This window comes from Schistocerca piceifrons, chromosome X (genome assembly GCF_021461385.2).
Source record: "Schistocerca piceifrons isolate TAMUIC-IGC-003096 chromosome X, iqSchPice1.1, whole genome shotgun sequence".
Taxonomy (NCBI): domain Eukaryota; kingdom Metazoa; phylum Arthropoda; class Insecta; order Orthoptera; family Acrididae; genus Schistocerca; species Schistocerca piceifrons.
Window position 1 is genome coordinate 270,729,751 of NC_060149.1, and position 24,685 is coordinate 270,754,435.

The 24,685-nt window shown below is 37.9% G+C and overlaps 1 protein-coding gene across 2 annotated transcripts in view; it reads right to left on the reverse strand.

Annotated features, from left to right (window-relative positions):
* The window catches only part of LOC124721456 (protein DENND6B), a 215,806-nt gene that overhangs the window by 46,403 nt on the left and 144,718 nt on the right, over positions 1–24,685 (reverse strand). For both annotated transcript variants that reach the window (XM_047246442.1, XM_047246441.1), the window contains one exon: positions 868–1,053. In XM_047246442.1, coding sequence (XP_047102398.1) covers positions 868–1,053 — 186 coding nt within the window. The remainder of the gene's footprint in view (positions 1–867; positions 1,054–24,685) is intronic.

Below are 24,685 nucleotides of genomic sequence, written 5' to 3' on the forward strand. Positions count from 1 at the left end.
TCTGAATTACCAAACAGGTATTGGAACCTCACATTTAGACCTGAAACATTTCTTACAAAAGAAAAGTTATTACCAACCAAGTTATTTAGGCAAGCCTTAGAGCTTCCACATGCCATAACCATTGTGCTTGTTTGCAAACTCCATAGTGATTCCCCTACAACTTTTTTATGCATATTTGCTTGTTGTGTTACTTCAGACACTGAATCCATCAGAAATGCAGTCTTAAAGTGTTTTATGTTTTGACTGACCCTGCATAAGTAATCCCAAGGATATTTTATTTGAATACAATTTGTACTTCCCTATGAGTCTGTCTAACATTTCTGAAAGATACATGAAACTGAAAGAGAAACATTCATAGAAATTTTTCTTCTTCTTCTTTAACCTGTTTGTTTTTTGTTTTCTTTTTTCCCCTCTAAAATTCTGAACGTACATTTCATTCAGTAGACTGAAATGTTAAAAAAATTAACTCAAAATTTAATTTGATGAACTTTACTGCTCCATACACTGTTTTACACTGCTTCACACTCTAGGTCTCAAGCAAAAAACTTACTACAGTACTTGTAACAGTCAGTCAATATCAAAAGAAGAAAAATAGGGATGGGACTGGAAGAAACTGTAGTTCTCATCTTGATAGTGTGTCAGCTTCTATATTTGTCAATTGAAGCATCCACTTACAGCGATGGCAAACACAACCATACAATCTGGCAATTCTTTCCAATTGTTTCACTGACTGTAATCTACTACATGACACTGCAAGATAAAAATTGAACTAACTACAGCACATAGATGTTAACTGATCTTTTATCATTATATATTATGATTCACAGACAAAAGTAAATGCCCCAAAGCACCCATTCATTGTCATACCTGAAGCACTGTTCCAAACAGTGGTAGATTAACGTTTTCTCCAGGGACAGGACTTGGCCACTGGTCTATATCATGGCACGCAGCTTCTATACTTGGCTCACCATTTTCAAAATATTCAGGGGCGATCAAAGAACACACTTCAGTGAAGAGGCTCAAGAATGACAAACGGGACACAATAACCAAACTCTGAAATACATATTACAAAATTAATACAAAATGATAATATTGCAGTCATAATATAGAAAATAAAATAGTATTTCAAATTGTGTAAATTAATGTATTTTACAAACAAAGAAAATGGACTGTGACATTAGAGCCAACAGATAATAAAACTTTGTCTTGTCTTCTCCTCCTCCTCCTCCCTCTCTCCCTCTCTCTCTCTCTCTCTCTCTCTCTCTCTCTCTCTCTCTCTCTCTCTCTTTTCTCCATTAATTTTACTCACTGTTTTACAATGGGTGGATTGTTATACATCAGTGGACATTTTATGCATTTCAGTTAAAACTCATTAATTCTTAAAGCAAAATAGAAAAATTTTGATAAATGCACCACACCAATAGTTAAAGCAAGTTGTCAATCATCATTTTGAGTTGTACTCTTACCAAAATTAGATCAAAGGTTTCAGTAATAGTATTGACCTTCATTTATGTACATCATAAGGTTATAAACAGTGTTATCACACAAATCATTACTGCACATCATGATCACAAGACAATGCCCAATGACAGATGTCCATTATTTTGCTGTCTTCTTGTCAATACAACTGAAAAAGAACTTACTACTCTGATCTGCTTTTCATAATATATGTTGTTATCTGTTCTGCATTTGTCTGACAATAGTATTTAGCAATAAAATTTTGACTTTCACAGCTATGCACGTTGTATTTTAGAAACATCATAAATGTATCTCTAATCTCATACCGTGACCCACAATAGCTCTTATTTCAGTTCAAGGCATCTTCTGGAAATGTTGATTACATGGCAGTCATGAGTTTTAATTTGGCAGATTAAAATAATTTACTTATGTTGTTGTCAGGCATACACAGCATCCACTTTGTGCTCATTTCATGATGTTTTGATACTTCTGTACCTTTCTGTGCTGCAAAAGCCAACAACACAATAGTCTTCACCCCATGATACACAATACCCATTAACACTGCCCATGGATTGAGAAAGACAGAGGATGTTAGCAAGACTTTGAAAATTTATTGAAAAGACAGATTAGAAGCTATGGTAGTGGAAGTGTTCATTGCTGTTGACAAAAATATTGTATGTGCTGAGCTCAAAACTGAGTCTGGTAGTAAAGTTATCTGGACATGAGTGGCAGCCCTAGGTGAAGTCAGGTTAATTACTCGATTTTTTATGGGCCACTTTATTTTGCCATAGGAATTGTACATAGTTAATGTTGAGCAGATATGCTTATTTAGAAATGGCTACATTTGCACTGATTACATAACACATTAACATGCCATTTGCTTGTGCAGTGTGTTCAAATCATCATTTTTATAGTCCTCCTCTGCAAGTATAAATTGTGAAGAATCATTGAATGAATCTCTGTGCTCAGTAGTGTGGAAATATTTAGATCATGCAGTATTATTTGGAGGCAACTTTAACCTACTGAGTATAGACTGGGAATTCTATGGTTTCATTGTAAGTGGTACTGATAGACAGAATTGTGAAGTACTTTTGAACACGTTTTCCCAAAACTGCCTTAAACAACTATTTAAACAACCCACATACAATGGAAATATTTGATACCCTGTAGCTGCAAACAGGCCTGAACTTATTGACAGTGTCAGTACAGAGACAGGTATTAGTGATCATGTCATCATGATAGAGATGATGATTACTAAAGTTAATAAATCCTTCAAGAAGGCTAGGTCAGTTTTTTTACTAGAAAGAGCAGATAAGCAGCATCCCATTCAGAAAATGAATAGACATCATTTAGTTACAATAAGTTTAAACTGACTGTAAATCATTCTTTAGAGATGTATGAGCAAAGCATGTGGAATAAGGATGGAAAATACTCTACATGTTTTAATAACCAAATTCTGAAAACAATGAGCAATCAGAGACTTGCACTCTCACATCAAAAAAGAATGCACAAATGTCTAAAGACAAAAGTTTGTAGAAATTCATGTGTCCCTAAGAAGATCAATGTGTGATGCATACAACAACTTCCACCATCATACCTTGGCAAAAGATCTTGCAGAGAACCCAAGAAAGTTCTGGTCATACGTGAAATCACTAAACGGATCAAAGGCTTCTATCCAGTCACTCTTTGACCATCCTAGGGTGACAACAGAAGACAACAAAAGGAAAACTGAAGTTTTAAAATTCACATTTAAGAAATCTTTCACACAGGATGATCAAACAAACATACCACAGTTTGACTGTCGGACAGATTCCTACATCAAGCACATAGAAATAGGCATCCCTGGCATAGAAAAGCAACTGAAAACATAAATTACCAGATCCAGATGGAATTAAATTTGGTTTTTTTTCAAACACAAACATACACATGAAATTCAAGCTTTCGCAACAAACTGTTGCCTCATCAGGAAAGAGGGAGGGAGAGGGAAAGACGAAAGGATGTGGGTTTTAAGGGAGCGGGTAAGGAGTCATTTCAATCCCGGGAGCGGAAAGACTTACCTTAGGGGGAAAAAAGGGGTATACACTCGCGCACACACACACATATCCATCCGCACATACATATATATATAACATAGATGATGTGACTTACCGAACGAAAGTGCTGGCAGGTCGATAGACACACAAACATACACATGAAATTCAAGCTTTCGCTTGAGAATAGAGGGAAACATTCCACGTGGGAAAAATATATCTAAAAACAAAGATGATGAGACTCACCAAACAAAAGCGCTGGCAGGTCGATAGTTGTTTGGTAAGTCTCATCATCTTTGTTTTTATATATGAGAAAGGTAAAAGAATGGACCTGCATAATTACAGACCAATACCCTTAACATCAGTTTGCTGCAAGATCCTTGAACGTATTCTGAGTTTGAATATAAAAAAAAAATTCTTGAGACAGGTAAGCTTATGTCCACAGACTGGTACAGATTAGAAAGCATCACTCCTGTGAAACTCAGCTTGCCCTTTTGTCACACAATGTCCTACACACCATGGATGAAAGACAATGGACAGATACCATATTCCTAGATTCCCAGAAAGTGTATGACATGGGGCATAACTGTACACTGCTGACAAGGTCCAAGTGTATGCAAGTTGCTCAAAGACTTTTTAAGTAATAGAACTCAGTACACTGTCTTCAATAGTGAGTGATGATCAGAGACAAGCGTACAATCAGGAGTGCCCCCAGGAAGAGTGATATGACCGCTCTTATTCCTTATGTACATAAATCATCTGATGGACAGGATGAGCAGCAATCTGTGGCTGTCTCCTGATGATGTTGCAGTCTACAGGAAGGTATCATTGACTGATTGTAGGAGGATACAAGATGACTTACAGTTTCCAGAGGGTGTGATGAATGGTAGCTTGCTCTACATGTAGAGGAATTTCAGTTAATGTGGATGAGCAGGAAAAACAATCCTGTAATGTTCAAATACAGCATTAGTAGTGTACTGCTCTACACAATCACATCAATCACAGCCACACTACAGCATGATATGAAATGGAATGAGCATGCCAGGTTGACAGCAGAGAAGACAATTGCTCAACTTTATTTTCTTGGGAGAATTATGGGAACGTGTAGCTCATCTATAAAGAAGACAGTGTTTAGAATATTAGTACAACCATTTTGAGTGCTGCTTGAGTGTTTAGGATCCCAACCAGACCTGATTAAAGGAAGACATCAAGGCAATTCAGAGGCATGCTGCTAGATTTGTTACTAGTAGGTTCAATCAGCATCTAAGTATTATGGAGATGCTTCACAAACTCAAATGGGAATCCCTGGAGGGCAGACAGTGCTCTTTTTGCAAGGCACTATTTTAGAAATTTAGAGAACTGGCATTTGAGGCTGACTGCAGAACCATTCTACTGCCACCAAAGTGCATATCATGTAAGGACGACAAAGTTAAGATGAGAGAAATTAAGACTTGTACGGAAGCTTATATACAGTCACTTTTCCCTTGCTCTATCTGTGAGTGGAACAAGAAAGGAAATGACTACTATTTGTACATGGTACCCTCTGCCATGCACTGTACCGTGGCTTCTGGAGTATGCTTGCAGGTAAGTGTGTGAGAGAGAGAGGGGTGGGGGGAGGGGCTGCATAAGCCTAGTCCAGCTTTTTTGTGAGCAAATCAAACATTTCACATAATCTCAAAACTTGCACCACAACTATTACAGTGACAGCTAGAATAGAGAGCATATTTGCAGGTAAGTAGTCTCTGGCTTCTGGCCTGAATTTAAAAACCAGTCAATTAAACTGAGTACCGAAGATGATAGTGCTGTTCTCTTATGTCTGAAAGTGGAGCATTATAACACAAAAAAGAAGTCTTTCTAAAAATTTTAATTACTGTATACTGAAACTGAAAAACTTGTACTTTTCATTTTAATATCTTGTCTTCCCCTATATCTGAAGTGTTATCAGTACTGATATAATTGTAACCTCAAGGCACACAAAATAAATCACACAGCTTTGTCTGTAGTGATGGCTTGACAATGGAGAACAGCAATATTTGTGGATCTATCTATGTTGACAGTTCAATGTCATCTGCAGTGGGATGTATTCTGGGTGCACATGCCATTCCATCAGTTTCCACTGCTTCTGAAACCACAATTGCCTCAGACTGCAATGGGCACATGAATGCCACTGCTGGCATACCGAATGGCAAATTATAATGTTTTTCCAGTAAGTTCCCTCAACCTTTCCTAAACCGATGGCCACATATATGTCATCTATCACCACGGAAGCCTGCATTCATGAGCAGTACAACAGATAAATGTGAAGTGTGATGGAGCCTCACTGGGTAAAATATATGATTTTTAACTCATGTATTAAGGACAATCTGAACAACACTGATTACATCTGGGAAGCTTTAGTGCCCCAGGAACATCCCCTCATTCAGGTAATTCCAGATTCCACATTTTAACACTACAGCGTCAGGCCAGATTCTTCAAAAGACACAATGCACATGGTGAGGAATGTGATTACTTTAAAGAATGATGTGTACCAGTATTTCATTAGCTAGCAAAATTCACCCAACATGCCACTCATAAAACTACTCTGAGATGTGGTCAGTTGGCAATGCGTTGTCACAGTCCTTCAGCAACTACCCTGGATGTTTTGTGGAACTGTGTCCAGACATTATGCAGGGATATTCTCCACAACCACATAAAAGCCAGTTTTAACTTAATGCTACAACATTTCTTTTCATTTCCTTATCTATATAAATGATTTTGGAGACAATCTGAGCAGCCGTGTTAGGTTCTTTGCAGATGACGCTGTCGTTTATCGACTAATAAAGTCATCAGAAGATGAAAACAAACTGCAAAATGATTTAGAAAAGATATCTGAATGGTGCGAAAACTGGCAGTTGAACCTAAATAATGAAAAGTATGAGGTCATCCTCATGAGTGCTAAAAGGAATCTGTTAAAATTCGGCTATACAATAAATCAGTCTAATCTAAAGGCTGTAAATTCAACTAAATACCTCGGTATTACAATTATGAACAACTTAAATAGGAAGGAACACACAGAAAATGTTGTGGGGAAGGCTAACCAAAGACTGCATTTTATTGGCAGGACACTTAGAAAATGTAGCAGATCTACTAAGGAGACTGCCTACACTATGCTTGTCCGTCCTCTTTTAGAATACTGCTGCGCAGTGTGGGATCCTTACGAGATAGGACTGGTGGAGTACATCGAGAAAGTTCAAAGAAGGGCAGCATGTTTTGTGTTATCATGAAATATGGGAGAGAGAGTGTCACAGAAATGACGTAGGCTTTGGGCAGGACATAATTAAAAGAAAGGAATTTTTCGTTGCGACGGAATCTTCTCATGAAATTCAATGACCAACTTTCTCCTCCAAAAGCGAAAATATTTTGTCGACACCGACCTACACAGGGAAAAACGATTAACACGATAAAATAAGGGAAATCAGAGCTCGTATGGAAAGATATGTGTGTTCGTTCTTTCCGCACGCTATACTAAATTGAAATAATAGAGAATTGTGAAGGTGGTTCGATGAACCCTCTGCCAGGCACTTAAATGTGATTTGCAGAGTATCCATGTAGATGTAGATGTAGATTTATGAGGGTACAGCAATGAAAAACAGCAATTTACATCAATAATACATATATTTTTCAATTTAGTAGCCTTTTAGGTAAATTAACTTTAATTAAAATTTTTACAATTACTGGATTCCATCCCTAATGTACAATTTTGCACATTCTGACACACATGTGCACCCCTACAAATGAAATAGGCTCCTAATTGGACTGAACTTGTGCCAGCTGAGAATTTGTTGAGATGTGGGAACTAATGGAAGTCAGAGGGTGCCCAATCTGGTAAATAGAATGGATGTTCCAACAATTCATTCTTCTAAGCTCACAGATTGCCATTTCCAAACCACCCATCTGGGCAGGTGCATTGGCCAGAAGATGCAATTGTTTTCATTTCTTGATAAATGAAATTCTCTTTTCTTTCATTCTTAATTAAGTTTGTCTATAATGTTTTCATATTATTAGTCAGATATGGTTTTACTGTTTGCAAGATGATCAATATGAAGAATCCCTTTTCAACAATAAAATTCAGCTTTGGCTTCTACTTGGCACTTATTTTCACAGTTTTAAATTAAATGTAGTTTTTTTTCACTTATAACTGATAAATAATTCGTGTTTTATTTATTACAGTCATAGCGTTGAGTATTACTACTCATCGTCCTGCAGAGGTCAGAAATAAAAATATCCACACAGGCATAATTATAGGCAATAGTTCACAGAGTGAGGTGGTGCAGCGGTTAGCACACTGGACTCACATTTGGGAGGATGACGGTTCAATCCTGCGTCTGACCATCCTGATTAAGGTTTCTTTGATTTCCCTAAATCATTCCAGGCTAATGCTGGGATAGTTCCTTTGAAAGGGCACGGCAGACTTCCTTTCCTGTCCTTCCATAATCAGATGAGACCGGTCTCCTCCCCCAAAAACAACAACAATAGGCAATGGTTCAAACAGTAAGCAAGTCTGAATGGTGTCCCTGTCATAAAGTACACAAATAATAATAAAACCACACAAAAACCATGATGGTAGCATTTTTTATGTTTGTATGGTCCTGGCTAACTGTTGGGTAACGTACTGTTTTCAATGATTTTTTGTTCCTGGAATGATGTGAGAGATCTACTTGTATCTTACCCACAGTAATAAATTAGCACATAAAATCAGATGCATTCCTCTTAAAATGATTCAAACATTTCTGAGAAATTTCTTCTGCATTTACTTATGGTCAGCATTCATCAAATGTGGAAACCATCTTGCACCGATCTTTCTCATACTGGATTCTTTATGTGAAACATGCCATACTTTCTCTTCTGACATTGCATAATTATGGTACTGCTAATGATTGCTTATCATCCACACTATTTCATGCACTTTCTCAATATTTTCATCAGTGGTTGCAGTTTTGAGACATCATTCACATAGATCATCTTCATGAGAAGTGGGGCTTCATTTGAATTCAGTCAGCAGTTTCTTAGTTATTGAAAATTTTTGAATGAATTTCTGTTTGTGATAAATCAACCACATCAAAGAATTTTATAACTGCACAGTAATCTGTTTCATCCATTTGGGAAAGAAGACACACTCACAACATGAATATTTTTAAAAGTCACATAAATAGAGTATAAACTTGACTCACATTACTGCACAACTTGTACCTACATAGTGAAAACAAAATTTGTTATATACCAATATTATCTCTGTAGAAGATCAAGAAGCTTTCTCTTACGTCTCATGGAGGTGCCCAAATGCAGACTGTGGGGGCCATATTAAATTATGAAAGCCTGAGATTGTATGCGGTTCTGCAATCTTAATCATTCGGCTGCTCAAAATTTGTCACACATTTCATGTCACACTGACTCTGTGGGAATGCGTGATAGCTGAAGTAAAGGTGACTCAGAAACTGTTTGGAAGACTAACACTAAATAAGTTACTTCAGTTAACGTACATACTGATCTCATGGTCAACTTTTTATCATATCATTGTTGGTCCAGATTTGACAAGTGTTAAGAGTCATTCTTTGATTCAAATTTCAATGAGACTGGAATTTTAAACTTCTTTTGTACCTGGCATCATAAACAACCGTACCTGAGAAACAAGATTTTAGCTGTTATCAATGCAAGAGTCTCGAGTCCAGTGCAGCTTTGATGAGCCCTGGGACCAGTGATTTGGCTTCATCACCATCTGGAGCTGATTTGTTTGTTTTTCTGTAATCTGTAAAGTGTTCTAGAGGGGTACACACTATACATGCTGAAGGTTGTGATCAACATCTGCTAGGCTCATTGAAGGGTTAGAGACTTTCTGGTGATGTTGATTTTTCAATCTCCCAGTGATTCCCCAAAGCTGTTTAAACATTGAGGTCTTTCAGTCAGTCAGTCCTCAGGAGTGGAATTGCACTGATTAAATTGGAAATAACCTTTGAGAAGTGTCAGTAGGAAGCAGCAGTGATATTAGCATGTGACGGAGGTAATCAATTCTACTCCTGAGGACTGGCTGAAAGATCTCAATGTTTAAACAACTTCGGGGAATCGCTGGGAGATCGAAAAATCAAAGAGTGGTCCAGTAGCCCTCCTGGATATAAGAGTCAAGTGGTGGGCATTGCAGAGTGGATGTTATACTTAAAAAATTTTTATATTCCAAATTGTAAATTGGTGATCCCCTGTAATTGACAAAGTTATTCTTCCCAAACTGAAAGTTAAAAAGAATCCACAAATGCATTCCCACCATGGGTGATAATAGAATTATTGATAATTTGTATCATTTAACTACTGCTATCTGTAATTATGAGTGCAATTTGTAAATTAAAATTTTTCTTTATTTTTCCTCCCCCCACCTCTCTCTCTCTCTCACACACACACACACACACACACACACTCTTTTTTTCAAACTTGACTTGTCCTGTATCCAATATACTACTGAATTATGTAATGGATAAGAATGTACCAATAAATAATGATGGTGGTGATGAGGAGGAGGAGGAGGAGGAGGAGGAGGAGGAGGAGGAGGATGATCTGATTAAACATACCAGATTTTATAGGCAAGTGTTGCTGCTTGGAGCATGCGCACGTGATTGGTCGGAACAGGATTCGTATCAAATACTGGAGCAATTAACCAGGTGGTTGTGGTGTTTGATGGAAAGGGTGGTCTTAATTAAGATTAATTAAAGCTAATAAATGCTCTTAGTTTCCGTGGAAACTTTAAGTGTTGCTACTTTGGAGTGTCTTTCGATTTGTTACTCTGTTTTGTCTTTGTGGAGACTTGTGCGGAAATTACGAGAAACCGTTTTGGAGACGGTGTACTGTTTGCTAGCTGCGTAGGCTGTCCAGTCCTGCACACGGATCCCAGAATTTTTTCTGAAAGCAGTTGGTACTGAGTGTTTATCATTGGTACTGAAGTAACGGTACCGGTGGGGAATACGGAACCTTGTCTCGCGGGTCATAGCAAAGCTGGCGACGCTTATTGAGCCTGTTTCAAAAAAAGTTGCAGTGCCGAGTAGTGAAATGCCTCACTTAAAACGATTCCTTGTGAATCAGGTATACCTGTCGCATCGTTATTAGCAAGCTTCATACGCTTCGCTGCTGACGTCACTAGGCTTTGCCATGTAGCGCTACCACGGCATTTAAGTTTCCAATTTATCACGTGTAAGTTTTTAATATCTTCTCTGATGCTGTGGAAGTAGAGTAATTTGTCTCGCGCGTCGCACACCGCCGGAAGTGGGTACATTCCTGCCGCGAGAAAGATTTCGTGCAATGTCACGGCACTTCTCAGCGGAACGTTTCACTTGGTGAAACGTGACAGCACCACAATGTATCGCACAGAACTTCATTTATAGCGGTTGGACGCGTTGACTGTAGGCTGAACGACGTAGTTTCGTGCAGTTTTTAACCTTGTTTTGGCTGTTTTCTCTTTAGGACTGCGGGTTTCTGGAATTATTACCGCGAGTTTACCGCTTGGTTGGGGAAGGTTTGAATAGGTAGCTGGCTGATTTTGAATGTGTATTTCAGTCGAGTTTTCGGAAGAGTAAGACAAGCAAATGACCACCTGCGTGATGCAAATATTGTATGGTGAGGGGGGGGAGGGGGGGGGAGGGAGAGATAGGGAGAGGAAGAGAGACGGAAAGGGGAGAGAAATAAGAGAGAAACTGGTAAAGAAACGATATGGACGAAAGACAGATGAGAGAAACAAAAGAAAGGGGACATGAAAAATATGAGGGTAAAGGAGTAAGTAAGGGAAGAAAACAACAGAAAATGATACAGGAAAAACAGAAAAGGCCGGAAGGGAGAGACTAGAGAACGAAAAAATAAGAAAGGAAAGTGAAGAGCAGAAAAACATAGAAGAATATACGTGGTTAGAAATAAAGCTGAGGATTAAGGACGTAGGTCATCTCAATGACGATAAGTTGAAGGACCTGCGCAGTATAACCAAGTAAAATAACAAGAAACCGAGGAATGTAGAAGAATCTAGACAATACTCTATTGGGACAAGTCAGGATTTTAACGAAAAGTCCAGACAGGAGAAGACAAACTACAGATTTTGTGACTGTGATGTAGATGTAGACGAATATACTTCAGAAGCAGTGTAGGCCTACTCTTGAAAACCTTGTGGGAAGGGTATTCATCCGAATATGAGTTACAAATACACAAGTATAACACAGTATGAGTTTTGATGAGGAGTCTTACACAAAAGCTAGAACAGAATAAGAAGATTAATCTACAGAATCGAGGACATAATTTGAAATTGCGGCACATGCCGCACCAGATAATAAGGAGCTTTCAGGTATATGACCTTTTGCCATACCAGAGCTAGGGAACGTGAATGGAATCGTGTCTATGTTACGTCTTTCCCAACATGTCTGTGTTACAGCTTTCCCAAATATGATCCCTGTGCGTGTTGCCCGTAGCATTACGCGATTCGACCGAATATGGAGAGGAATCGGAGGCTTGGGGTGAATAAAACTGTTATCCAGTTGTCAAGAGCGGAAGACGTTTGTGAAAATGTTCTATAATGAAACGCAAGCATGAAAATGCAACGAAGAAAATTAGTTGAATGGCGTTGAGAATGGAGGGGGCAGAGCAAACCACAATTAACCTAGTCGTTACAATTCTAGCCGGACAGCGCTACTGAGACAGACCAGCAGCACGTGGAGTCGTTGGTACAAGCGCGACTTGTTGAAATTTTTGCGCGGTTACGACGCAAACGGTACACAGGTCGGAAATCGCAACCAAAAGCTGTTGCGAAGCTACGACGACACTGGACGAGGACCAAATTTCCATCGGAGCCGAGCAAAGCGCATGACGAAATTTCGAATCTTGCTCCAATACGCCAGAAGTGCCCTACCGATCGCCCGCAGTGATTCTCCTACGTGCACCGAATATGCAATGCTGAAAATAATGTGAAAAATGAAGAGAGAAGTGAATTAAGTCACTGGAAAGTGAATCTTTATACACGCTCCGTAAATGAGGACGCATGAAATTTGAATTTGTCAGAGAAAGCGCATGTAAATGAGGAATGCCTTGTTTGTGCTGGTGGTAGACTGCTGGTGCTACGTCGAGGAGGTGCTTGGTGAATAATATTAACTAAAAATGTAGTTTTATTTTCTTTTGCTGGAATGATCCACTCAATTACTTCTACATGGGTTTACAGCAACAGCATCCACTTTTGTACGAATAAGTAGCTGTTTCTAATTTTCATCAGTTTTTTTAGTGGCAATATGGATCTCAGGGGAATTTACAGTTCCATGTTTGTTTTAGTAATGTTTCTTTACTTTGTTATGGCTACTGTAATTTACCGGTGCTGTTGCGAGAGGCGGGTTTATATTTATACACATTGATAATTAACAGTATTTCCGAATTTCAAACAGCAAAACGTGTTTGGTTCTATTATTATTGAATTTCGTGACTAACAGTATGTTGCGACTGTAAAATATTTTAATTTGTCTCGTCTGACGCAGAACCTTTGCCGGTTAATTTCATGAATATCTGGATATTTTAACCAATGGAAACTTGGGGTTTATGAGGGTTATATAATTTCATATTTTCTTTGTTTCTATGCCGAAATGGGATTTCTTATAGCGTGCTGTGACTTCATTTTCATTCACTTGTTGCTAATGGCTTGACTTTGGAAGCAATAAAACAAGTTCAATTATTCTGCTTTGATTTCTTTTGCGCAATAGATGATAGTTCTTACAAATTACTACAAATTTTTCTTTACAAGTATGTCGATTTTTAATATATTTCACCATATTTGGTTCATAAAGTCATGATGCTAAACGCAATACAGAAGTGCAATTTAGGCGTCATTTTCTATAATTGTTGGGTTTCCTAACTAACGAAAAAGTGTGCTGTAGGACAGATACACCAGCATAGTTGCCTACTGAAGCACACTGGATACAATTGCTATTGGCGGGAGAATGAGATAGCCAATGAAAACGCCAGTAGTCTGATGCGCAGGCCTTATTGGCTGAAGGGCCTCAAAGTTTAAACAATTTTCAGCAGTTGCTGAAAGATAACGAAATCCACGAGACGGTTGGCAGACTTCTTGGGAGTACGTGGCAACTCGTGCTGTAATTGTAGGTAGGTATTTCCAGTTTCATATGCACAAATGATTGTTCTCAACATGTTTCATTATCAAATAATGGACTAGTTAGCTAGCTGGAGGATGTGTTTGGTGAAAGAGATAAAACTGCGGAAAATTAATGATAGTTTTCAACTGTTACAGAGTTTTTTGCTTGAGAAGATGGCTGCGGATGGTGAAAGAAGTGAGTTTCGAGAAACCAGACAGGTAAATACTCAAAAATAAAAAAAAATAAAAACTTGCCGTATCTTGCAATATTTTACGTAACTAACGTTGGAATATTAAAGCCGAAGAATTATCAAATAATGGACTAGTTAGCTATAGGTTATATTCGACGAAAGAGAGAAAACTGCGGAAAGTTAATTAGAGTTCTTCAACTGGTATCATAGTTTTGCATCCGTGAAGATGGTTGCGGACGCTGCAAGACACCAGTTTCGTGACATTAGACAACTAAATACTCAAAATTTAAAAAAAAAAAAAAAAAACTGCTTTCTCTCTTGCAATATTTTACGTAACCAATGATGAAATATTAAAACCGAAGAAAACTTATTACTAAAGTGATATTCTTGCTACAGAATAGAGGTACGTAATACACATAAAACATAAATGACTTCTCTCCAAAGATATTTGGATGAGACATAGCAGTGCGTATCTGCACACTGTTTAGCAGTAGATGACGCATTATGGAAAGGAACAAGAGCGCGTGTATATCATACAAATTGAAAGAGTACACTTCTGCATTAAAGATCTTCTCATTGTTTATTTCAGGCCTCATATTACTCTCAGTGCCTAATAGTAAAACTGTTTTAGCAATTCTCGAACATGAGAACTCCCGTTTTGGCCCCCATTGTCCACAAACTGTTATCCATCATGCTGGATATAGTACACTGTGTGCCGTTCTAGTAACATTTGTACCCATTCCTGTTACATTAATGGATGCACAGAGAAAATAAGTGCATCCCCGCCTATGACCTCAGAAACATCTGTTAAGATAAATTCTCACAATTTTAGATTTAGTCCTTGAAGTGGTTATTGCCTTTCTTATTGACCCTCCTATAGGATTTTCCTGAGTCTCTTGATAATTATCATGTTTTACTATGTAAACGTGTCAACATTCACAGGTTTTCATTTTTTTTTTTTCAGTTTGTTCAACCATGCTGTACTTTATGATTATCCCAAACACATAAGAAATACTAAAGAATCAGCTACAGAAATTTAGCACACATTAAATCTTTCGCAGGAATGATGCACAACTTCATAACGATGTAGACCCTGCCAGTTCAACAACAGTTTCTTTACATGTCGCAACTGTACATGTTTTTTAATATCTGTGTGCTTACTAATTTATATCTAAAAAATTATCTATAACTAGTAATTGTGACTTAGACATATTTTAATTTGTTTTTGAATGGTTGTTGGCTATCTGCAGACTTTTGATGCTATTTGGTAAGTGACCAAATACTTTTTTGCCAGCATAATTCACCCCTTTCTGTGTTAAAGTTATATTCAACCCAGTTTAGTGAAGATCAGCCTTTCTCCTAGTTGTGTACCTATGCACATTGCTATTGTTTTGAATTGGGATGGGTCGTTAATAACAAATTTCATAAGTGAAGGAAGCTACTGTGAATGTCCATGGTTACTTAAATAAATGTCTGCAAAATGATCTTGGGTGGGTTCAAGCTATTATTGTGATTACACACTTTTATGCAATGAATAACTTTTTTCTTTAATTATGAATTACTCAAAAATATGATGCCATAAGAAAGCAGTGAATGAAAATATTAATATTAAACTAATTTACTAATATGTTTATCAGCAAAATTTGCAATAACCCTAATAGCACAAGTAGCTGAAATCAGATATTTCAGTAGGTTACCAATGTGTTTCTTCCAATTCAAGCTCTCATCAATGCACACACACAAAAATTTGTAATATTGTGCCTTAACTACAGTCTTCTGTTTAAAGTCTGTTTTTATTAATCGTGTTATGCCATTTACTGTTCAGATCTGTATATACTGTGTTTTATCAAAATCTAATCAGAATCCATTTGAAAATAACTTACAAAATTTTCTGCAAGACATTATTTACAATTTCTTAAGCCAATCCTTACTTCTTAGGTGTGATCAATATACTTGTATCATCAGCAAAAATAACTAGCTTTTCATCTTTGTGAATATAGAATGGCAATTCATTAACATATAGCATGAACAACAAGGGACCCAAGACTGAACCCAGTGGGACTGTGGGATCACATTCTTGATAGCTACCCAGTTTCAGGAATTTGCTGATTTTTACACATTATGTAAACTTTTTATTTTGGCCCTATGTACTCTTCCAGTTAATTACACATTATTTCGGCCATATGTACTCCTCCAGTTAATTACACATTAGACCACATGTGCAGTGTCCCACTCATACCATAATATTTAAGCTTATTGAGAAGAATTCCATGGTTTACATGATCAAAAGCCTTTAAGAGATCACAAAAAAATCCCAGTGAATGATGTTCAGTTATTCAGAGCATTTAATATTTGCTCAATGAAAGCACATATTGCATTTTCTGTTGAAAATGCTTTTCTGAAAACCAACTAGATATTTTGTTAGCAGTTTACTTTTACAAATATGTGAAGCTACTTTTGAATACATTATTTTTTCAAGACTTTTGGATAAAGCTGCTAGAAATGAGACTGGGTAGTAGTTGTTGGCATCAGACCTATCAACCATTTTTTATGCAATGATTTAACAATAGCATTTTTCAGTCAATCAGGAAAAGCCCAGTTTCAGTTAGCTTTTACATATATGGTTGAGGAACAAGTCTTTAGTACTCTTTGGAAATGCCATCAATTCCATGTGAGCTTTTAGTTTTGAGTGATTTTTATTATCTTCCTAATTTCAGAAGGACAAGTGGCTAGAATTTCAATATTTTCAAACTGTATAGGTATTGCTACTTCCATACATAGCCTTGCCTTTCCTAATGAATATCTGGATCCTATTTTCTCCACAACATTTAAGAAAATATTATTAAAGAAATTTTCAATTTCTGGCTTTTTGTTAATAAACTTTTCATTCAGTGTGATGGACTTACAGTCTTCCTGTGCTCTTGGTTTCCCTGTTTTCCTTCAAACAAATTGTTGATTTTACTATCAGAGATGCTAATCTCAGACATAATACACATAATTCTGGACTTTTTAATAACTTTCCTTAACACAGTACATTATTTTTGTTAAATTGGACTGTTTTGTGTCACTACTCTTTCTTGTATTAGATACATTTCCCTTTTCCAGTTACAAGATATTATAAAATTTGCAATTGTTAAACTGTTAATTTAAAACACATTTTGTAGAACTGTTTTTCAATATGGTATGGAGCTGTATCATATACTGTGAATAACTGTGAATCATGATCAGAAAGAACATTCTTACTCTATGAAAATATAATCTATCAGTGTGGTGCTTTGCTGTGCTACCTGAGTAGGAAAATCAATAACTGATGTCAAATTGAAACAATCAAGTAACAATTCAAGATCATTATTCAGACTCTTTCAAAAAATATACTTTGAAATCCCCAGAAATAATAAATTCCTGCCCTCTGTCTGACAGATAGCACAAAAAAGAATCCAAGATTTTCAGAAATAGCTGAAAATTTCCCATTGGGGACCTATACACAGTTACTGTTGTTATAAAAGTATCATTTTTTGTTTAAAGCTGACAAGCACATGTTTCTGTATGTCGCTCCAAACCAAAATATTTAGTTTACATATTTCTCACACAACAATAAATTTTAACATATATAGCAACCCCTCCTTTCTCCATATTGTCTCTACTTACATGTTCTGAAAGCTTATATCCACTTTTTTACCTTGTCCATATCTGTGACCGTATTTGTTCAGACAGGCGTAATACATCTATAACATCCTCAGTTTCTAAATCTTCCAAACAAACAAAAAACACATGTACTTTGTTTTTTTAATCTCCTGATATTTTGATGCAATATAATAACATTATTTTTCACTGTACTTTATGAGAATCTTGTGATACTGTAACATATTTAGTATCTACCTGTCTGAGTGTCTTAAGTTATTCTTTTCAATGCGGAATTACTGGATACCAGTCTTCACATAAAAAAGAGGTACTCCCATGAGTTGTATTGTTCCTCCCCCTCTTCCCCCCTTCTAAGGGCTTTGTTATCAACCCAGCCAATGTTCCCTTTCCTACTGATATGCAAGTGATGCCTGGTGAAATCTCATTTACCAATAGCATCAACAGGAACCAAAGCCATGTCTGACACAGTAGCCACCCAAAGCAGGCATATTTACTCTGCTTACAGAGCTGTTAAACTGGGCCCAATTATACCACATGAAAACAAGTACCAACCCATCATTTGTATGGTTTGTTGCAGACGCTGTTTTTAACAAGTCACTCTCAATACTGTAGCCCCGATCCATATCAATACTGTTTCCTGCTCCACCCACTATCGAGACTTTAATAGTTTAAGGCTGTTACCTCGAATGCCGTAGTACTCCATTTTTTCTAGGAGTATTTTGTGCTCTACACAGTCAAAATCATTACTTAAATCACAAAAGGTGGCTTGAGCAAATCCTTTATCCTCAAACACTTGATGTATCTACATCTACATCTACATTGATACTCCGCAAGCCACCCAACGGTGTGTGGCGGAGGGCACTTTACGTGCCACTGTCATTACCTCCCTTTCCTGTTCCAGTCGCGTATGGTTCGCGGGAAGAACGACTGTCTGAAAGCCTCCGTGCGCGCTCTAATCTCTCTAATTTTACATTCGTGATCTCCTCGGGAAGTATAAGTAGGGGGAAGCAATATATTCGATACCTCATCCAGAAACGCACCCTCTCGAAACCTGGCGAGCAAGCTACACCGCGATGCAGAGCGCCTCTCTTGCAGAGTCTGCCACTTGAGTTTATTAAACATCTCCGTAACGCTATCACGGTTACCAAATAACCCAGTGATGAAACGCGCCGCTCTTCTTTGGATCTTCTCTATCTCCTCCGTCAACCCGACCTGGTACGGATCCCACACTGATGAGCAATACTCTAGTATAGGTCGAACGAGTGTTTTGTAAGCCACCTCCTTTGTTGATGGACTACATTTTCTAAGCACTCTCCCAATGAATCTCAACCTGGTACCCGCCTTACCAACAATTAATTTTATATGATCATTCCACTTCAAATCGTTCCGTACGCATACTCCCAGATATTTTACAGAAGCAACTGCTACCAGTGTTTGCTCCGCTATCATATAATCATACAATAAAGGATCCTTCTTTCTATGTATTCGCAATACATTACATTTGTCTATGTTAAGGGTCAGTTGCCACTCCCTGCACCAAGTGCCTATCCGCTGCAGATCTTCCTGTATTTCGCTACAATTTTCTAATGCAGCAACTTCTCTGTATACTACAGCATCATCCGCGAAAAGCCGCATGGAACTTCCGACACTATCTACTAAGTCATTTATATATATTGTGAAAAGCAATGGTCCCATAACACTCCCCTGTGGCACGCCAGAGGTTACTTTAACGTCTGTAGACGTCTCTCCATTGATAACAACATGCTGTGTTCTGTTTGCTAAAAACTCTTCAATCCAGCCACACAGCTGGTCTGATATTCCGTAGGCTCTTACTTTGTTTATCAGGCGACAGTGCGGAACTGTATCGAACGCCTTCCGGAAGTCAAGAAAAATAGCATCTACCTGGGAGCCTGTATCTAATATTTTCTGGGTCTCATGAACAAATAAGGCGAGTTGGGTCTCACACGATCGCTGTTTCCGGAATCCATGTTGATTCCTACATAGTAGATTCTGGGTTTCCAGAAATGACATGATACGCGAGCAAAAAACATGTTCTAAAATTCTACAAGAGATCGACGTAAGAGATATAGGTCTATAGTTTTGCGCATCTGCTCGACGACCCTTCTTGAAGACTGGTACTATCTGTGCTCTTTTCCAATCATTTGGAACCCTCCGTTCCTCTAGAGACTTGCGGTACACGGCTGTTAGAAGGGGGGCAAGTTCTTTCGCGTACTCTGTGTAGAATCGAATTGGTATCCCGTCAGGTCCAGTGGACTACTGACATTTTCAAAGTACATGGATAGCTGTTGGTATACTGCACATTCAAACACTTTAGAGAGAGCTGGGACTATGGAAATTGGTCTGTAACTTGAAGGTGAGTCAGTATCTCCTTTTTTTTTTTTGGGACTACCTTAGACAGTTTTAGCTCATCAGGAAAATATCCCTCATACATACACTTATTTATGCAGTATTTTAAAGGATGCACAATACAATCTACTACTTGTTTTAGAATGTTACAAGAAATGTCATGTAATGTCTACACTCTCAGATGATTTCAGATGTTTAACTATTTTTAGGACAAGACTGGGTGGGACCTCAGAGAAGGTAAAGATACTTGTATTTACTAGTGGTTTATAGACATTTTTTGAAATAATCTCAGATGAGATAATGACAGGTTTAGTGATAGCATTTACTATGTCTTGTACTTATTTAATAAAGAAATCATTGAATTTCTGAGGGCACATACTGATTTCTTTTTTATTTCTTTCATCTTTAGTAACACTATTTATTAGTTTCCATGTAGCTTTGCATTTATTCGTGGAATTCTCAGTACTGCTGAAGTTGTGTGCTCCTTTGGCTTCCACAATAGCTCTTTTGTACTTATTCCTACATTGAACATAGGCTGATCTGGCATGGTCGGTCTTCAGATTTTTATGTATACTGTGCAACAACATAACTTGGTTCTTCAGATTTGTTAGTTGTGCAGTATACCATGAGTTTTGTTTGTTTATACCCTTTCCTTTGGAGGCTTTCTCGATTATTTTGCATTTCTTTATCGGACTGCAGTCATTAAATTGAGCCAAAAATGCTTTGAAAAACCTTTCAAATATCAGTTTTGCTGACAGATCTTTACATAGACTATAATTTTTGTCACCAGACCATTGGCCAAACCAGTCTCTTTTAGTTAGGGACTTGCAAAACCTGTCAATTTTATCATTTGTGACCGATCTAGTGATTACCATTTCTGGGACAGACTTATCAGTGTTACTCTTATCAGCACAGAACCCATTTATGTAATTTAATGATACAGAATCATGGTCTGAAAATGAGAATACTGTCACATCACATGATTCTTCTGTAGTATTGAAACTGACAAAGATATTGTCAAGATATGCTTCATCTTTTGTGGGTATATTATTGATAAAGTGCAGATTGTACTGTATTAGAAGATTTTTGAGCTCAGTGACACTATGTTTGGCTGCTGTTACATCAAAATCTGCATTCAAATCTCCATCTATTACAATGTCATAATGTAACCATTTTGTCTTTCTAAATACATCTAAGAGCATGTTCAATTTTTCTAAAAATACACTAATATTACCCTTAGGTGATCTGTATAAGGTTATTATCACTAACTTAAAATTGTCACTAACTATACCAGTGGCTTCAAAATTCTGTTAATCACACAAATAGTCTAGATCCAACCTACTCATGGAGTGGCTGAGCGACTGGTTAGAGTACAATGACACACAACCCCTTTTATGAACATTTCTACAGTTACCATTTGATATTTTATAGTTATTAAATTTGATAGCTGTAAGTTCACTCCCCCCCCCATGAACCATGGACCTTGCCGTTGGTGGGGAGGCTTGTGTGCTTCAGCGATACAGATAGCCGTACTGTAGGTGCAACCACAACGGAGGGGTATCTGTTGAGAGGCCAGACAAACGTGTGGTTCCTGAAGAGGGGCAGCAGCCTTTTCAGTAGTTGCAAGGGCAACAGTCTGGATGATTGACTGATCTGGCCTTGTAACAATAACCAAAACGGCCTTGCTGTGCTGGTACTGCGAACGGCTGAAAGCAAGGGGAAACTACAGCTGTAATTTTTCCCGAGGGCATGCAGCTTTACTGTATGATTAAATGATGATGGCGTCCTCTTGGGTAAAACATTCCGGCGGTAAAATAGTCCCCCATTCGGATCTCCAGGCGGGGACTACTCAGGAGGATGTCGTTATCAGGAGAAAGAAAACTGGCGTTCTACAGATCGGAGCGTGGAATGTCAGATCCCTTAATCGGGCAGGTAGGTTAGAAAATTTAAAAAGGGAAATGGATAGGTTGAAGTTAGATATAGTGGGAATTAGTGAAGTTTGGTGGCAGGAGGAACAAGACTTCTGGTCAGGTGACTACAGGGTTATAAACACAAAATCAAATAGGGGTAATGCAGGAGTAGGTTTAATAATGAATAGGAAAATAGGAATGCGGGTAAGCTACTACAAACAGCATAGTGAACGCATTATTGTGGCCAAGATAGATACGAAGCACACACCTACTACAGTAGTACAAGTTTATATGCCAACTAGCTCAGCAGATGACGAAGAAATTGAAGAAATGTATGATGAAATAAAAGAAATTATTCAGATAGTGAAGGGAGACGAAAATTTAATAGTCATGGGTGACTGGAATTCGAGTGTAGGAAAAGGGAGAGAAGGAATCATAGTCGGTGAATATGGATTGGGGCTAAGAAATGAAAGAGGAAGCCGCCTGGTAGAATTTTGCACAGAGCACAACATAATCATAGCTAACACTTGGTTTAAGAATCATGAAAGAAGGTTGTATACATGGAAGAACCCTGGAGATACTAAAAGGTATCAGATAGATTATATAATGCTAAGACAGAGATATAGGAACTAGGTTTTAAATTGTAAGACATTTCCAGGGGCAGATGTGGACTCTGACCACAATCTATTGGTTATGACCTGTAGATTAAAACTGAAGAAACTGCAAAATGGTGGGAATTTAAGGAGATGGGACCTGGATAAACTGAAAGAACCAGAGGTTGTACAGAGTTTCAGGGAGAGCATAAGGGAGCAATTGACAGGAATGGGGGAAAGAAATACAGTAGAAGAAGAATGGGTAGCTTTGAGGGATGGAGTATTGAAGGCAGCAGAGGATCAAGTAGGTAAAAAGACGAGGGCTAGTAGAAATCCTTGGGTAACAGAAGAAATATCGAACTTAATTGATGAAAGGAGAAAATATAAAAATGCAGAAAATGAAGCAGGCAAAAAGGAATACAAACGTCTCAAAAATGAGATCGACAGGAAGTGCAAAATGGCTAAGCAGGGATGGCTAGAGGACAAATGTAAGGATGTAGAGGCTTATCTCACTAGGGGTAAGATAGATACTGCCTACAGGAAAATTAAAGAGACCTTTGGAGATAAGAGAACGACTTGTATGAATATCAAGAGCTCAGATGGAAACCCAGTTCTAAGCAAAGAAGGGAAAGCAGAAAGGTGGAAGGAGCATATAGAGGGTCTATACAAGGGCGATGTAGTTGAGGACAATATTATGGAAATGGAAGAGGATGTAGATGAAGATGAAATGGGAGATACGTTACTGTGTGAAGAGTTTGACAGAGCACTCAAAGACCTGAGTCGAAACAAGGGCCCCGTAGTAGACAACATTCCATTGGAACTACTGACGGCCTTGGGAGACCCAGTCCTGACAAAACTCTACCATCTAGTGAGCAAGATGTATGAAACAGGCGAAATACCCTCAGACTTCTGTATATTGAGCAAGCAGTAAAGGAAACAAAAGAAAAATTCGGAGTAGGTATTAAAATCCATGGAGAAGAAATAAAAACTTTGAGGTTCGCCGACGACATTGTAATTCTGTCAGAGACAGCAAAGCACTTGGAAGAGCAGTTGAATGGAATGGGCAGTGTCTTGAAAGATGAACATCAACAAAAGCAAAACGAGGATAATGGAACATAGTCGAATTAAGTCGGGTGATGCTGAGGGAATCAGATTAGGAAATGAGACACTTAAGCTATTTGGGGAGCAAAATAACTGATGATGGTCGAAGTAGAGAGGATATAAAATGTAGACTGGCAATGGCAAGGAAAGCTTTTCTGAAGAGGAGACATTTGTTAACATCGGGTATAGATTTAAGTGTCAGGAAGTCATTTCTGAAAGTATTTGTATGTAGTGTAGCCATGTATGGAAGTGAAACATGGATGATAACTAGTTTGGACAAGAAGAGAATAGAAGCTTTCAAAATGTGGTGCTACAGAAGAATGCTGAAGATTAGATGGATAGATCACATAACTAATGAGGAAGTATTGAACAGGATTGGGGAGAAGAGAAGTTTGTGGCACAACTTGACCAGAAGACGGGATCGGTTGGTAGGACATGTTCTGAGGCATCAAAGGATCACCAATTTAGTATTGGAGGGCAGCGTGGAGGGTAAAAATCGTAGAGGGAGACCAAGAGATGAATACACTAAGTAGATTCAGAAGGATGTAGATTTCAGTAGGTACTGGGAGATGAAGAAGCTTGCACAGGATAGAGTAGCATGGAGAGCTGCATCAAACCAGTCTCAGGACTGAAGACCACAACAACAACAACAACAACAACAACAAGTTCACTCTCTGTTGCCCAGTGTTCACTCAGACAAAAAAATTTCAAATTTGTTCTCTAGTCCAAAATTATTTACAATAAATTCTTCATCTTTTACTCCTTGAATATTCAGGTAGCAAATTTTAAGATCAGAATTGTTATTGTCTTTAGAATGAACACATTGGTTAGGACCTATAATATCTTTTACACTACTAGGGATCTGTATCAAGAACAAAACTTAATTTGTTTGTCAAGTGTAATAGACAATAATTGGGTAATACAGTAGATAATTCAGAGACATTGCTGTCAAACACATCAGCATGAACTTCCAAAAGGTCGTAGTTCCTACTTAAAAAGTAACAATATAATGATTTAAGCTGCATTATGCGATAGTTTATTTGTACTCCTAGTCAGACTGTGTACGAAGCAATGTTTTTCCATAAATCGAGCTCCAACAAAGCCCCAGATCTTTAAACATTTCAAGTGCTAATAAGTCATACTACTACCATACCCCAAATGGTCTTATAGTGAATCTGCTGCCGGTAAAACCCAGGTCCCAACATTCCCTCTATCACTGGGAGCTGTAAGAAAGCTATACGCAGACCAACACTAGCAAAAC